A 16,939-nucleotide genomic window follows, 5' to 3' on the forward strand; every position below is an offset into this window, starting at 1 on the left:
AATTTAAAAACTAATTAGTCAATAATCATTATTAGCAAATTAGTACATGTGGTACTTCATTCATGTTTATGATGTGAATATGTTTGGTGTAAACTAAATTATTTGTTTTCTACTGCAATGCAATTCAATTTGTCCAGTTTGTTAAGGGTGTTAATCGTCAACCAATTGCTCTAGAAATCTAATTAATTTTTCTGTAGTTATATCATTTCGTTTCAAAATTAAGATTAACAACAAAATTTCAATTTCTAAGAAACAATTTTATTCAATCAGTCTTTTCTTTAGTTTTATTTGTAAATAAGAAATATTCACAAAATAAGTTTTTATATAATATTTATGAGACTGTCAAAATAACTAATTTATTTTATATCTAAAACGTAGGCTTGTCATAATTCAAATATATTGATTTATATAAATTTAGTATCTTCCGCACTTTTTTCCTGTAAATCATTTTTTTTTTTCGAAAAATATTTCCACTTCCTAGTCTATACATATAAACTAGATATAGACATGAATAATTGTACCTATTAATCATTACAATGTAAAAAATGTAAGAAACATTTTTGTGTGTCCAATTTTAAATATTTTTCTAATTTCTTTTAAAACTTATTACTTTAGTCTTTTCGTCTGCGTTCTACAAATGAGAGTTCGACGACAGTTTGTGAAGTATGTGTAATCTTATACCGTTAACGTGAGATAAAGATTTAAAATTTCACACAATAAAATATATTGTATTATTTGATACGACAATAAAATATATTCTTATTAAGTCATTAAAACAAAAATAGATAAAATATATAACATAATTGTATAGAATTCATAATTAAGCAGATTTCTTTAATATTGTTTAATTAAATAAATCATTATAATGATTTAATAACGCCATTACATATAATTCGATATAATCTAATTAACTCAATGTTCAGTTGCGAATTTCTAAATGTATATAATTACTTGTTAATTGAAACACGAACATATTGCACAACCCTTATTTCTAATCAATGTAATCAAATTTGTATCGAAGTAGATAAAAAATATAAGTTTGTTGGTGGCCATTAGTCACCGATTTATTTGCCGCAAGAAGTGGATGCTGAGCAGCGGATGTGCCGGGTCTCCTCTATCTTGTTCGTGGGACAGATTAATGAGGGTGCTGGTTAATGTACAAGATCAAATTTACGATAACATTCCCATCGTTCTTTTATTCCCAACATGCGATTGCAGCACTTTTATCTCGCGCCGGAGATTACATCACCATTGTTTACATCCCACACCGATGAAATTTAAAAAGTTTTATATGCGAGCACCGCAGCAAGATGCACGAACAAAACCGTGGGTCTCTTTTTTATATTCGCGTTTTACGGAATAAAAATAATCATTTCAAATATTTTTCCACGTCGCAAACATGGAAGTTTGAAAACTTTTATGAAACAACATATTTTCTACATGCAAATTGTAAAAAATAGATATAATTGCTCTTTTAGGTTCTTTTAGAATCTTGCAAATTATTAAATAACAGAAGACAAATTTTGCTATACAAATTTGAATGTATCGCACACAAATATTACAAAAGACCAAACCAATAACTTTTTTTAACAAATAACATTTTCTTGAATAACTCTTCTGTACATTAGGGTTAGATGAAAATCAAAGCAGACTAGTATAATAACAGCAAATCAGTTCTAGTGGTTGTATCGATCTTACTTACGTTGATAATTATACTAATATACATGCTATGGGTAAGATTGGTATCAAACTGATCAAGTATGTGCAAGAGCTAATGAGCTTTTAGTGCTTCTTGCTTGAAATTATAACATAATTTTCTAAGAACTTCACACTCTACCCATTTGTTCATACAAACCAAAATGTTATTAAAATGTATATAACTAAGTTATTTATTGCAATGTTACGTATAAATATATGTAAACTTAATTCACTAATTGTTTTAGAAATGAAATCTCGTCTACAAATCTAATTGTCGAGCATGCACGACAAATTTGCTGAATTTGCTTGATTAATTGACGGAAGACATTCAATTAAGGAATATTCAATCCTCGTGCTCAGGTGAAATGTAAATGAAGTTTGAGTGAAGTAAAAGCAAAAATTATTAAAAATATTTCGAGGGAATGTAATATTAATAATAATTCAAATAGTTCGGTATAGTTGAATATTCTAAAATGCCAAAACTTTCCACGTCAATGCACACTGTGTATTCAAGTATTCAACACGAGTTTCTAACTTATTAGCCAGCACCTGCTAATAGAATGTGAAGCACAATAAGTTTCTATGGTTAAATAAAAATAATATTCAAAAACCTTACATCAAATTTAATTACTTCTACTAATGAGTTTATAAATTATTATTGAAAAAGCACATAGTTTCATTATCAAACTATTGTATATAAAGGTTTATAAAATGGAATATAAAGTATTAAATTGTCACTTGAGCAGAAAAGATCAAATATTTATAGACCATTATTACTTTTATGGAAGCTTCAATTGCAAGTACCGTATAACTTGATGTGCTATAGCAGTTACACAACTTTTTGATGTTTTCAACAGTTTTAGTCTTTCAACAACATTTTAACTGATTTTTTTAATTAACGTAGATTTATTTATTACATCTAAGACATTGAAAAAGTTTTTATATTATTTGATTTACTGCATAAAGGGATTAAAATCAAAATGTATATTTCTTCTTTGTAAAAGATTTATCAGGCTCAAGAGACTTTATTCAAAAGTATGAATAATTTAGACTTTAAAACTTATATTTCCTGTTTCGTTCAAGAAACTTTCCCATCCTCGTACCTTTTCACATAAAAATAACTCAATTTCTTATAACTGGAAAACACACGTATTCGGCTTTATAAAGTTGACATTTTCATTGAAAAATAAATACAAAATTAGTCTCTAATAGTTCATATACAAAAAGTGCAGAAAAACCACTTTAACAACATTAAAATTGTAAATAAACAAAACTGTAAAATTGAAAATGAACTGTAAATCTAAATATAATATGAAAAAGTAAAGAATTTAAAATAATTTTAGTCTTAATCTTGTTTTTTGGTTACAAATTTAAACCAAATACTCTAAAATGTTTTACAAAATAATATTTCGTAATTCGAGTTCAAAATTGAAAAAATGTTCGAAAAAGCAGTGTTTTTACATTTCATTGATTTTCTCGAAAACTATAATAGATAGAATGAATTCAAAAGATGCATATTAAAGATGAATGTTTGGGGAATCTAGCAAGTATTGATATATTACTGCGGTTTTATCTGTTTGGCTGTAATTCGCGTACAACTTTTAAAAATTAACGCTTAAATTCACAGTTTTCCTTGCAAACTAGAAAAAATAACGATTTGTGAATCACAAATTCTATGATAACATTATTACGCATTTCCGCAATTTGTATTTTATTTTTTCTCCTGTAATATTCATCGTTCAGAACGAATTTCTCACAATTATTCGTAACTGATTCATCATAGCGCAACTACCATAAATCGCAATTATGTCATTCGATACGGACGAAACGATGAGCGCAAAAGAGACGGAAATAAAGAAAAGGAGAGGCAACAAGACAAGCAGAAGTTCGTTATTAAATTTCAATTATTATGTTATAACAAAATGTCTTTTTGCAAAGAAAAAATCGGAAATTTTCAGAATTTTAAAATATTTGATTTCTTGGATTTTAGTTACAAATTTAGTTTGAATGTTTTGCATATTTGTTATTAGTAATTATTAAGAAAAAATATATGTAAAAACTGAAAAATAAATGTATAAAGTTAAAATTTAAAAGTTGAAATGTAATTCGTATGGGAATTTTGGGAACAATTTATACGATTCCGGGTAATACAAAGCACTTGCGGTGTTAGTTACGATCAAGGGCATTTAGTAAAGTCCAAAACGGCGTCTATCCAATCTAATAGAAACTCGAGAGAGAGAGAGAGAGAGCTCAGTTGCAGTCGCACCGCAGATCCATCTTATTTAAATAAACCAGGCGCATCCACCAGAAACCACCGCCACCCCCGTATCTCTAGAAAATATGAACCCTGTCGTGCGGTTAAAACGCCGCTTTATCACCTCCCTAGGCTTTGTACGAGCACACAAATTGCGAATTAAATCGTAAGTGATTCATTTTCATATTTTAATATAAATCCGACGTGCTCGCTTTACATTCCATCCAGTCTATTTGCATACTGGGATGTTTAAGAGAGGACAAGCACATAAACCGGACGATATTTTCCAGTTAATTTTCTATATAAATCAATAACCGTCAAGTCCAATTTCTACAAACTTATTCATCGTAGACATATCTACATAATATGTAATTATTTCATGTAACAAAGGAAAAAGGTTGTAAGGAAAGCAGTTGTACAATTACAAAAGGCGACGTAAGAAGTAAAAGAAATGCTGGATTTGTGCTACATGACAGTGAGTGATTGTTTTTGCCCGTTTTGTCACTGCCAGTCTCAAAAAATTTGCATACATTTTAAATTATGCGCAGCTGATTTATATCTGCCATAACTTAATGTACTGAAAAAAAATATTTAAGAAATTGTGATAATAACTTCATAGTGTTGCGAGTTATAATATAAGGTTACGACGTGTCCGCAGTTGCGGAATTTATGCTGGAATTACATGTGTAGCATTAGTGTGGTTATGCGGTAAACCGGAACAGAAAGAATTTAATCGCACCGCTGTAGCAACTAATTAGATCCTACAGCTTCCATGCATGCATGCAACTGTACGCAAACATTCACATTCGTATTACGTAGCAAGGACCACCATTCGTTTATATTATGTGTTACACGGAATATATTTTTTATGCACATTTTTGTTTTTCAACAAATAAACAAATACAATTGCTTTAAATTTTAAAAAGAAATACGAAACTTTATAAAAATGCACAAAAGGAGGCAGAGAAACCAGTTCATTTATGTTGAAATAATAATTTTGTGTACTACTTTATTAGAATTTGTTTTGAAACATTAATTTAACATGTTTATAAATTATTAAAATCGAAAAGTTTGAAATACAAGGACTTCGGTTACTTTTTGAATAAAAATGTTGGTGTATTTTGTGTTTGCTGAGTTAAGGGCTTTAAGGTAATATTTATATATTTAGGGACTTTTGGGGACACGATTTTTTGGTATGTTCTAAAAGTTATTTCGTTTATGAATAATGAATTAAATTAATTAATTCAGGCTGCACAAATTACTGTTTAAAATTTATAAATATTCGTAGTAAATCAATAAATAAAACTCTTAATTGTGTAAAAATTGTAAAAGTTTACAAGAAATACTCGAAAGTAAATGTTCGATTTGAAAGTAAAATATTGGGTGAAGTAAAAAGTTCTGAGCCTTTTTCGTTACATGGCTTTAGTGAGTCATATCTTAAAAACCGCTTTTACCATTTGCATAACGCTGGTCTCAAGAATAAGTCAAGTTTTTTACCAATAGAGACGAGGATTTCTTCAATAGCAAAATTATGAAATTACCTTCAAACTGGACAAAAGATATCGAAGAAAACTTATCTAAATAACTTTGTTAATTTCATCGTCGAAATAAAGAGAAAAAACTTTTTACTTCACCCAATATTATCATTAATGTATTATTGGGATTTGAAAGCAATTATTTATCCAATTTTCTAATTAAAAATTGAAATTTCTCTTCATGTTAATTTAGTAAATTAATAAATTTCCCTTTTTATTTAATTTGTAATATTATCTTGGAATTTTCAATAACCGTCCAATATCTACAAATTTATATATCATAACAGAAACTGAATTGCATAGATTATTTACATTTTTATACATTTCCAAGCGCTTTTTAATTTGTTACATAATTATTTGTCAGATATAACTACGAAATATGTTATAATTTAAAATAGATTAAACTAATCAACTACAACATGTTGACCTGGACTTGAAACGTGATTACAATAATGTCATTATAAATTACAAATTAATTAACCGTTAAGCGCCATTGCTAACGGCTGTTTGCGACAACCACCTAAGGCAGCACACAGATGTTTCACCGCAAAATGTAACCCTTCTCATGTAGACTTTAAGTTATTGTTAAGTTAATAATATTGCAATCACTATTACGTATCTGTCACACGCAAGAAATGAAGCAAGAAAATCATAGAATTACACTCAATTTCTCATTTCACATCTACAATATGAAAAGAACAAGAAAATCTCTAAAGAAATAACATATAAAATCAATTAAAAATTATGTTATTATCACAATTACAGAAATATAAAATTCATGTGAAAACGATCCAAAATCAAACAGATTCCTGTCTAGATTCATTTTTGACTAAATTTTTTCAAAATTTCAAATCTGCAAATAGAAAGATGATTAATGGGGCAAATAAAATTATAAATAAATAATTTATAAATATTATTACCGAGTTATAAGCTCATCCTATAAAATTAATTTACATTTAAAATAGTCAAAACTCTACCAATCAGTAAAGTAATTATGGAAAAAAAAATTAATATACTATTTGGAAAATTTGTCTAATTTAAACATAAAAATCTATACTTATTTAGTATAAAGTTGACATTTTCATTGAAAAATAAATACAAAATTAGTCTCTAATAGTTCATATACAAAAAGTGCAGAAAACCCAGTTAATATGAAAAAGTAAAAACTTTAAAATCATTATTTTTTTAATAATTTTAGTCTTGTTTTTTGGGTACAAATTGAAACTAAATTCAGTGTTATAACAAGAAAAATCTAAAGTTTTTTTGTAAAGAAAAAAAATTAGAAATTTTCAGAATTTTAAAATATTTGATTTCTTGGATTTTAATTACAAATTTAGATTGAATGTTTTGCACATTTGTTATTAGTAATTATTAGTAAAATTATATGTGAAATCTGAAAAATAAATTTTATAAAGTTAACATTTAAAAGTTGAAATGGAATTAGTTCGTATGGGAATTTTGGGAACAATTTATACGATTCCGGGTAATACAAAGCACTTGCGGTGTTAGTTACGAACAAGGGCATTTAGTAGAGTCCAAATAGTTAAAATAGTCAAAGAGTTAAAATAGTCAAAACTCTACCAATCAGTAAAGTAATTAAGGAAAAAAAATTAATGTACTATTTGGAAAATTTGTCTAATTTAAACATAAAAATCTATACTTATTTGGTATTGCAAATTATATTTTCCATTTTATTGAATAATTGTATAATAATAAAGTGGTTATAAATTTCGCTTTATAAAGAAATATTTCATTCATGTATTGTAGTTAAAAATAGTTTATTGATTATGGAAGAAAAATCAGGTTCCTATTGTGTTTGCAATGAATGAAAAATCGGAATGATGTGGAGACATTCGACGTATAGCTTGTATTTAGACGTATACTGTTTTATTTTTTCTAGGACGGTCTGCGTAGAAGAATGGATAAATTGAAAAGCTCCATTGAAGAAGGGAACCGGGCCGTGGACAAAGAAAGGGAGAAAAACGTCAGTCTGCTTCATTTGATTTTCCCCCCAGATATAGCGAAACGGCTATGGCTAGGTAAGCAAACGCAAAAATCTAATCATTATCTGGAATTAGATCCTTGCAAAGAAAAAAAAAACTATAAATAGAAGTAATTGAATTCCAAGCACTAAAACCCAAGTGTCTTGTATGTGTGGTTGTGTGTGTTTGCGCCCGGATTTCCATACTAATATAATCTTATTATTTCAAGGGGAAACCATCGAGGCTAAGACACACGAAGACGTCACTATGCTATTCAGCGACATCGTCGGTTTCACTTCCATTTGTTCCACTGCGACGCCGATGATGGTGATCAATATGCTGCAGAATCTCTACAATCAATTCGACATATATTGTGGGCAGCTCGACGTGTACAAGGTAAGCCGCATCTCCAATTCCGAAGCTAAAACTATTTCCATCAATAATGCGCACGTATTAATTGTTATGAATTGGACAGTAATAATCATTTCGCAATGGCCGCCCAACAGAAACGCAACGGTCGTGTAATCGTTTTCCAATTCCAATTACGCGAGTCGGACACGATTTTGCTGTTTTTTCCAGCGTTTAAAATAATATTAGCTGACGGCGTCGTAAAATTTTACTTAAAACGTAAAATCCGCTCGAAAAAACATGCATTAACTTCGACACGCAAACCGTATTTCCTTTTAATCATTCATACAATTTCACATACATATTACACACATATTAGCAGGAATGTTGTAAATCTAAGTGTGTATTTCCTAGTTATTGATTATACATTTTGAAGAAAAATTAATAAACGGTTAATTAATTTGAACACACAACGAATGTAAATACCAAGAGGCATTAAATAACATTCGGTTTGGTTTACCGCAATACATTATCAATTCGACTCAAATTGAATGGAAATCTAATTGAAAATACACTATTTGCTGGAGTAATAACTCTTAAAACCACACATATCCACAGAATACCTAGGGCTGTAGTCGATTGGACTAATAGCATTCCAAATGATGTTACACTAATTTCTTTATGTGAAGATATATTGGAATGTTTCTCTAACGAAACAGAAAATGTACATGTTTGTGCCAACAATAACCTTTTTTTAGGATCGATATTTGCTTCAACGCTATTCAAGATCTTTTATTCCTTCGGTGAAATAAGTATCAGACAAACTCTCAAAAATATCCATTTATATTGTAGCAGTAAATGCTTGATGGATTTTCATCTTTAGGATAGGAACTATAAAAAACAGACCTATTTTTCTATCACGATGGACATTTTAACAAATGAGACTTTTCAAATAATCTAGTTTAAATATACAATACTGACCTGACTTTTGTCAATTAATTGATGAAAATCAGTTCGCAAAACAAACTCAATTGTTACGATTACATTGTTTTATTATTTCTTGGCTTACCTGCATGACGTTTGTTTCTACAAACATTTCAATTCCGCAACTCAATTTGCAATTTCTATATGATGAAGCAAACTCATCATAAACTCCAACTAAGTACTCTTTTGTTTCATTAACGTTTAAGCCTTTCAAAAGAGAAATGTTTAATCACTGCTTGAAACTCAGTTCTTTTTTTTTTCGTACTTATAAAAGCAATCTCATTTGATTGACAGACGGCTTTTTCAGAAATTCTCAGACTGTAATTAATTAGAACATATTTCAATTGTATGTAGCTATAAGTGTATTAGATATACAATAATTTAGAAGAAATTGTGAATATCTATAATGTAATATTCATGTGCATTCGAGTGACTTAATATGAATTGTGATAGCAAAATTCCAGAGAGAGTTTAATTTTAATGCCACCATTAAAAGCGGAATGATCAAAATATACTGGGTGATGGAAAATCGATTGAGTTTATTAATTATTTACGTTGATCAGCTGATTACCAAAAGCCGATTCACACGGAGGCTTCGTTGCATAAACATTCACAGTTAATCTATTTGTAAATAGAAGCCAATAGAAAAAGAAGTGCATGAATATTGCATTACAATCAGAGAGCACTTTGTTTGCTCGCAGTTCGATTGATAAAATTATTTATAGATCGAACTGCGAACTGCTCGAATTAGAATGGGCTTAATTGCCAAATTAAATTTGACCCAGGTTTGGGAAACTTGGAAGAAACTCGATGAATAATACAGAGTCTTGATTAAACCCAGCAAACACTAGACACAGAAGAAGCATCAACAGCTGTTCATTGAATTACGTTTTGTACTCGATTGGGTTTTGGAATAATCCATTCCCAATGGATTTCATAAGCTTTAAGCAATGATTTATGGATAATGTTAATGACAAGCATGTAATTAAATCCGTAGATAGTTTCTGTTTATCTGAGGAATACAGTTGTATTCAATATTTATAAGGCAAAGCAATTTCGGCTATTCCCCAGTGGTCAAATAATTAATGCTTAAGATCTGTATACCGGAAGGGCTGAATCCACTAACACTCGGTTTGTATCATTTGACTGAACATCAATAGGGAATGTATAGGGAATGGATCTTAAAATATTTATTTTGAGCAGTCCCGAGAAATTAAATATATACAAATAGAACAAATTGTTTGCGGTTACTCGGCCCTCGTTCATCTCCACTTATCACATTCAAGTTCAACCTAATTCATTTATCTTCAAGCCCCGGGGAAAGTAATTTCAGTTAAATTGAAACTTATTATATTACGACGGCAATTTGTTTCCTTATTGAAATGTAATTTCATCAGATCGCCAACACCAGAACGTCTGTGGTACATCTGCAGAGCCATGACCCAAGCAATATACTGCATTATCTACATGTCTACTTTAATTACTTCAAGTCTTACTTCAATTTGCGCGCGGAACCTTATTTACTTTAAGTTTGCACAATGAAATTAAGGTGTTGGTTAATAATGTTGGAATCTTAAGCAAATTTCGTGTAATATCGAAAGTTGCGGAATTTCAGATAAATATGTTAAGCGAGAGGAGTTTTCAGGTGAAGCCTTCGGGAATTAAAACTCTCCCAAACGACTGTTCTATTCATTTTTCTTTTCGAAGCCGTCCAATTTTTGAAAAACTTTATCATTTATTTAATAATATTTCTCCAAAAGTTTCTTACAAATTATGAATAATTAATATTTGTGTTGAAACGCAGGTGTTCAACTGAAACGTAGATGTTCACGCAGGTGTTCATTTTAAACACAGGTGTTCAATTTCAAAACAGGTGTGCACGCAAGTGTTCAATTTTGAGACAGGTGTGCACGCAGGTGTTCAATTAAAACGCAGCTGTTCAATTAAAACGCAGGTGTTTCGTGTTGCGTTTCATCAGATCGCCAACACCAGAATATTTGTGGTACATAGGCAGAGCCATGGTTTTAAATGACCCAAGCAATATACTGCATTATATACATGTCTACTTTAATTACTTCAAGTCTTACTTCAATTTGCGCGCGGAACCTTATTTACTTTAAGTTTGCACAATGAAATTAAGGTGTTGGTTAATAATGTTGGAATCTTAAGCAAATTTCGTGTAATATCGTTAATTCATGCATTTTGTCGGAGAGAATCCGTTGAAAGTTGCGAAATTACAGAGAAATATGTTAAGCGAAAGGAGTTTTTAGGTGAAGCCTTCGGGAATTAAAACTCTTCCAAACGACTGTTCTATTCATTTTTCTTTTCTAAGCCGTCCAATTTTTGAAAAACTTTATCATTTATTTAATAATATTTCTCCAAAAGTTTCTTACAAATTAAGAATAATTAATATTTGTTTCGAAACGCAGGTGTTCAACTAAAACGTAGATTTTCACGCAGGTGTTCAATTTTAAAGCAGGTGTGCGCCCATGTGTTAAATTTTAAAGCAGGTGTGCATGCAGGTGTTCAATTAAAACGCAGGTGTGCTCGCAGGTGTTCTAATAAAACGCAGGTGTGCACGCAGGTGTTCTAATAAAACGCAAGGTGTGCACGCAGGTGTTCAATTCTGAGACAGGTGTGCACGCAGGTGTTCAATTAAAACTCAGGTGTTTTGTGTTGCGTTTCATCAGATCGCCAACACCAGAACATTTGTGGTACTGCAGAGCCATGGTTTTAAATGACCCAAGCAATATACTGCATTAACTACATGTCTACTTTAATTACGACGCTCCTCTCCAGTTTTACTTCAATTTGCACGCGGAACCTTATTTACTTTAAGTTTGCACAATGAAATTAAGGTGTTGGTTAATAATGTTGGAATCTTAAGCAAATTTCGTGTAATATCGTTAACGTGCATTTTGTCGGAGAGAATTCGTTGAAAGTTGCGGAATTTCAGAGAAATATGTTAAGCGAGAGGAGTTTTCAGGTGAAGCCTTCGGGAATTAAAACTCTCCCAAACGACTGTTCTATTCATTTTTCTATTCCAAACCGTTCAATTTTTGAAAAACTTTATCATTTATTTAATAATATTTCTCCAAAAGTTTCTTACAAATTATGAATAATTAATATTTGTGTTGAAACGCAGGTGTTCAACTGAAACGTAGATGTTCACGCAGGTGTTCATTTTAAACACAGGTGTTCAATTAAAACGCAGGTGTTCAATTTTAAAGCAGATGTGCACGCAGGTGTTCAATTAAAACGCAGGTGTTCAATTTTAAAGCAGGTGTGCACGCAGGTGTTCAATTAAAACGCAGGTGTTCAATTTCAAAACAGGTGTGCACGCAGGTGTTCAATTTTAAAGCAGGTGTGCACGCATGTGAACAATTTTGAGACAAGTGTGCACGCAGGTGTTCAATTAAAATGCAGGTGTTCAATTTTGAGACAGGTGTGCACGCATGTGAACAATTTTGAGACAGGTGTGCACGCAGGTGTTCAATTAAAACGCAGGTGTTCAATTTCAAAACAGGTGTGCACGCAGGTGTTCAATTTTAAAGCAGGTGTGCATGCATGTGAACAATTTTGAGACAGGTGTGCACGCAGGTGTTCAATTAAAACAGGTGTTTCGCGTGTTTAAAGATTTTATTGTTTCTTAACCAATTTCTATCATTAGAAATAAATTTACCCGGCGCATCCAGCATTCATAATAATAATTATATAGTTCTGTTTTATTTAATAAAAGGTAGGTGATTATGCAATACATTTTCTTTATTATCATTATATATGTTAGATGTTAAAATAAGACATTTTGCATAATGTTTGTCATCTTTGTAATACAGGCTTATTTAGAAGGAATTATAATCTATTGCTTGACATATTGGACATGTAGTTTAGTAGGTTTAAGCTATCTCCTTTGAAATGTATTCTGCAACGGTTGTCCGTTAAATTAGCCGCAACGTTTCGCAAACAAAAAACGTCCTCCAGTCTCGACTTCATTCATCTTCAACTTTTTATGTGGACGGCAAATATAGGACTGCAGTTACTAATTACTCTGCTTGCGATATAAATGTGAATAAATAAGTTTTTAGTTTAATTTAGATGCAAATTTTTCACTGGTCCCAGTAAATAATACAGTACTATATTTCATGTAGAGCAGAACTAGTGGCAATAAATTTTGCTGCACATCCTGCAAAATTTATTATTTCATATCAGCGATATTTTTATTTTCATTTCATGTTGCGGTTTCGATTGAATCCATTGCAATTTTTTTTTTTCAAGTTACAATATATTTGAACTAAAAACAAAAAAGAATGAGTATTTGTCGTGTCGCCAAGTAGGTGAAACGTTCGCAATAAATTCAATTCTTTACGAAGCGGAAATGTGAAAGTGTTTTCGAAAGCGCACACTCTTTATAGTGTGATAAATATTTAGGTTTTAGTCATTTAACAATAGGTTATTTTTTTTGTTTGTTTTTCAGGTGGAAACTATCGGTGATGCATACTGTGTGGCTGGAGGGTTACACAAGGAAAGTAGTACACATGCACAGCAGATCGCTTGGATGGCTTTGAAGATGATCGATACGTGTCGTTTACATCAAACGCACCAAGGACAACCTATAAGGGTAAGTTCCGTATTTTTTTTCTTCTACAACGATTATTTTTTTATCTAGAACTTATTGGTCCCTCGCAAAACTGCAATCTTTTCATTTTCGTTTTTTTATTTATTTATATATGTATGAGGCGTTATGCGGACCCATATAAAATTCACTTAAATATAACAATTTATGGCGCACTAAAAACCATTTATACCCGCACCCTGCTCGCAATTCTATTCATGAATATTCAAGAAAGGTTACTCAATAAATTTAATTTTAATTTCCAGAAATACTTATATGATTTAAGCAGTACTTTATTAATAAAATACATGTATATAATTAAAATTAATTCGTATATTAAAGACGTTAATAATAGTTTTAAAAATGCAAGTAATTAAATAATTATTATTGTAAGATACACAGAAATCTTTGAAAGATGTAAACACTATATTTATAAAAGCTATGATCAGTTTGCTCTTCTATATGCAACACTTGAAAATTGGGTTGTTGAACTTAAACGAGGTCGTATAAGCTTATAGAACGGTGACAATCGCTAGCCCGACAACCGAAATACCGTCAATCAAATTCCCGAAATCCCGACTGTATTGAAATCTCGACAACCATAATCCCGACTTTATAAAAATCCTAACTATATCGAAAATGTCTACAATAACATTTTAAAATTATTTCGGAGCGTAGTGACTTTTAAATTGTTATTAATAATAAATAATAACAATTAATAATCTAATTTTAGTTGAGATTATTCCATAATGTTAAGATTTATTATGAATAATTCAACAAAATCAAATATATTAATAATAATTTATTGTTATTAGTAATAAAAATGTAGCACCGAAATAGTTTAAGAATGTTATTGTAAAATTTTTCGATATAGTCGAGATTTTGATACAGTGGAGATTTTGATATAGTCGGGATTATAGTTGTTGAGATTCTGATACAGTCGGGATTATGGTTGTCGAGATTTTGATATAGTCGGGATTTCGAACGTCGGGATTTCGATACAGTCGGGATTTCGAACGTCGGGATTTCAATAAACGGTCTTTCGGTTGTTGCTTATGATATAGACCCTTATAGAATACATCAAATCTAGGCAACATGTAAAGATCCACGATAACATAAAGTTGTAAATGATGAAAGTTATTAATAATGATTGTTTACATTGCGTCTTATTTCAATATTTAAGCGTAAGATGATTATTTCTCATAATTATAATGTTAATAATATATGAATCAATACACACTGAGACTAAAGGAAAATCAAAAGAATGGAGAAGCTTCAAAGTATACAACAACGATTCTAAAACATATATATAAAAAGAAAAGTATTTTTTTCGATTTAAATCAATCAGAAAGTCTCAATTATAAATTAAATATTACCATCATAATTCTAAGTAGAAAAGTTTTAAATCTTAAATCCGATGAACTTGGATCCGTCTGTGATAATAATTTAATGAAAAACCTCGATAAAATTAACCACGCCAGTAAACTGAACTGAACTGAATGTTGAAAAGTTCAACGTTTGCAGTTTTTCCTAAAAGATAAGTCAGTAATTAAACATTTCATTACGTCCGCGATGCCCTAATTATAATTCATTTTTAATTAAAAACCTTAACTACAGACACATCCACGACCATCCTTTACACACACACACATAAAAAGAACGCAAAGAAATCACCATCTCCTTGCAATTTTATTCTTCTGCGCTCGCATTCGCCTCCACCCAACGAGATAGATGTACGACTAAATTGAAAAGTAAAGTATTTTCATCTCCCTTTCCTCGTGGCCGCATCTATTTTATATTTTAATCTTAGAGCAAACACTTTTCTCACACTCATTTTTCCGTTTAATAACAGTTTTATCATTTCAATGAAAATGCTTTATGTGCATGATTTGAAAAGAAACTTAAGATTTACTGAAATTTTTGTTATATTATCATGTAGTTCTTGAATACAATATAAAGTAGCCTTGAGAATTAACTGAAAATCAATGCGAGTTTTGATTGAATTCGAAATTTAAAAAATAATAATCATGGTTATTGATCGATGAAATCAAAATTGAAAATATTTCTGTAGGAAATTGCAAGATCGTACAGATTTGGTCATCCCTGAAGTATTCCTCTATATTCAAACCGGAAGAGATGGCTGGCTGAAAAATAATGAACTCATCGCAGTAAATCGATTTTTGAACAATAATTCAGTCCAATGAATTGTAATTTATTTCTATTTCATTGATTTTCAATCTATTCTCATAAAAAGTAAATAAAAATACATTTTGTACATTGATTCCTTATTTATGAATTTATACTCTACTTTTCCCAACATTAATTTCAAATTAATATTAATTTTATGAGAAAAGTTTAGAAACTTTAAGCAATATTTTTTTAGTATTATTCCATAAATTATTCTTTTTATTTCTTTAAATAATATAAGTCTATTAACTGAATTGAAGATATTACTAACTATGTTTGCTTTTTGCAATAGAAATTTGGGGTCATTGGCAGCAAAGTTTAATGTTTTTAATCATTATGCTTATATATGTGTATTTGAGATTATTTCAAATTAATTAATAATAATTTATTGTTATTAGTAATAAAAATATAGCACAAGGTTACTACGCTCCGAAATAATTTAAGAATGTTATTGTAAAAATTTTCGATATAGTCGGAATTTTGATACAGTCTTTTGTGTCTATTCTCATAAAAAGTAAATAAAAATACATTTTGTACATTGATTCTTATTTATGAATTTATACTCTACTTTTCCCAACATTAATTTCAAATTAATCCTAATTTTATGAGAAAAGTTTAGAAACTTTAAGCAATATTTTTTTAGTATTATTCCATAAATTATTCTTTTTATTTCTTTAAATAATATAAATCTATTAGCTGAATTTAAGAGAGATACCGATTAATTTATTATATAATTATATAAATTAAGTATGTTTGCATTTTGCAATAGAAATTTGGGGCATTGGCAGCAAAGTTTAATGTTTTTAATCATTATGCTTATATATGTGTATTTGAGATTATTTCAAATTAATTAATAATAATTTATTGTTATTAGTAATAAAAATTAGACATAGGTAATAAAAATATACACAAGGACTTATACGCTCCGAAATAATTTAAGAATGTTATTGTAAAAATTTTCGATATAGTCGGAATTTTGATACAGTCGGGATTTCTTATTTATGAATTTATACTCTACTTTTCCCAACATTAATTTCAAATTAATCCTAATTTTATGAGAAAAGTTTAGAAACTTTAAGCAATATTTTTTTAGTATTATTCCATAAATTATTCTTTTTATTTCTTTAAATAATATAAATCTATTAACTGAATTTAAGAGAGATACCGATTAATTTATTATATAATTATATAAATTAAGTATGTTTGCATTTTGCAATAGAAATTTGGGGCCATTGGCAGCAAAGTTTAATGTTTTTAATCATTATGCTTATATATGTGTATTTGAGATTATTTCAAATTAATTAATAATAATTTATTGTTATTAGTAATAAAAATATAG

At 29.6% G+C, this 16,939-nt stretch overlaps 1 protein-coding gene across 1 annotated transcript in view; it reads left to right on the plus strand.

Annotated features, from left to right (window-relative positions):
* The window catches only part of LOC108562076 (head-specific guanylate cyclase), a 58,869-nt gene that overhangs the window by 38,696 nt on the left and 3,234 nt on the right, over nucleotides 1-16,939 (plus strand). Inside the window, exons 7-9 of the mRNA XM_017920285.1 lie at nucleotides 7,388-7,526; nucleotides 7,699-7,865; nucleotides 13,276-13,419. Of these exons, the coding sequence (XP_017775774.1) occupies nucleotides 7,388-7,526; nucleotides 7,699-7,865; nucleotides 13,276-13,419 (450 nt within the window). The remainder of the gene's footprint in view (nucleotides 1-7,387; nucleotides 7,527-7,698; nucleotides 7,866-13,275; nucleotides 13,420-16,939) is intronic.

Source organism: Nicrophorus vespilloides, unplaced genomic scaffold, assembly GCF_001412225.1.
Source record: "Nicrophorus vespilloides isolate i.1.1-1 unplaced genomic scaffold, Nicve_v1.0, whole genome shotgun sequence".
NCBI lineage: Eukaryota > Metazoa > Arthropoda > Insecta > Coleoptera > Silphidae > Nicrophorus > Nicrophorus vespilloides.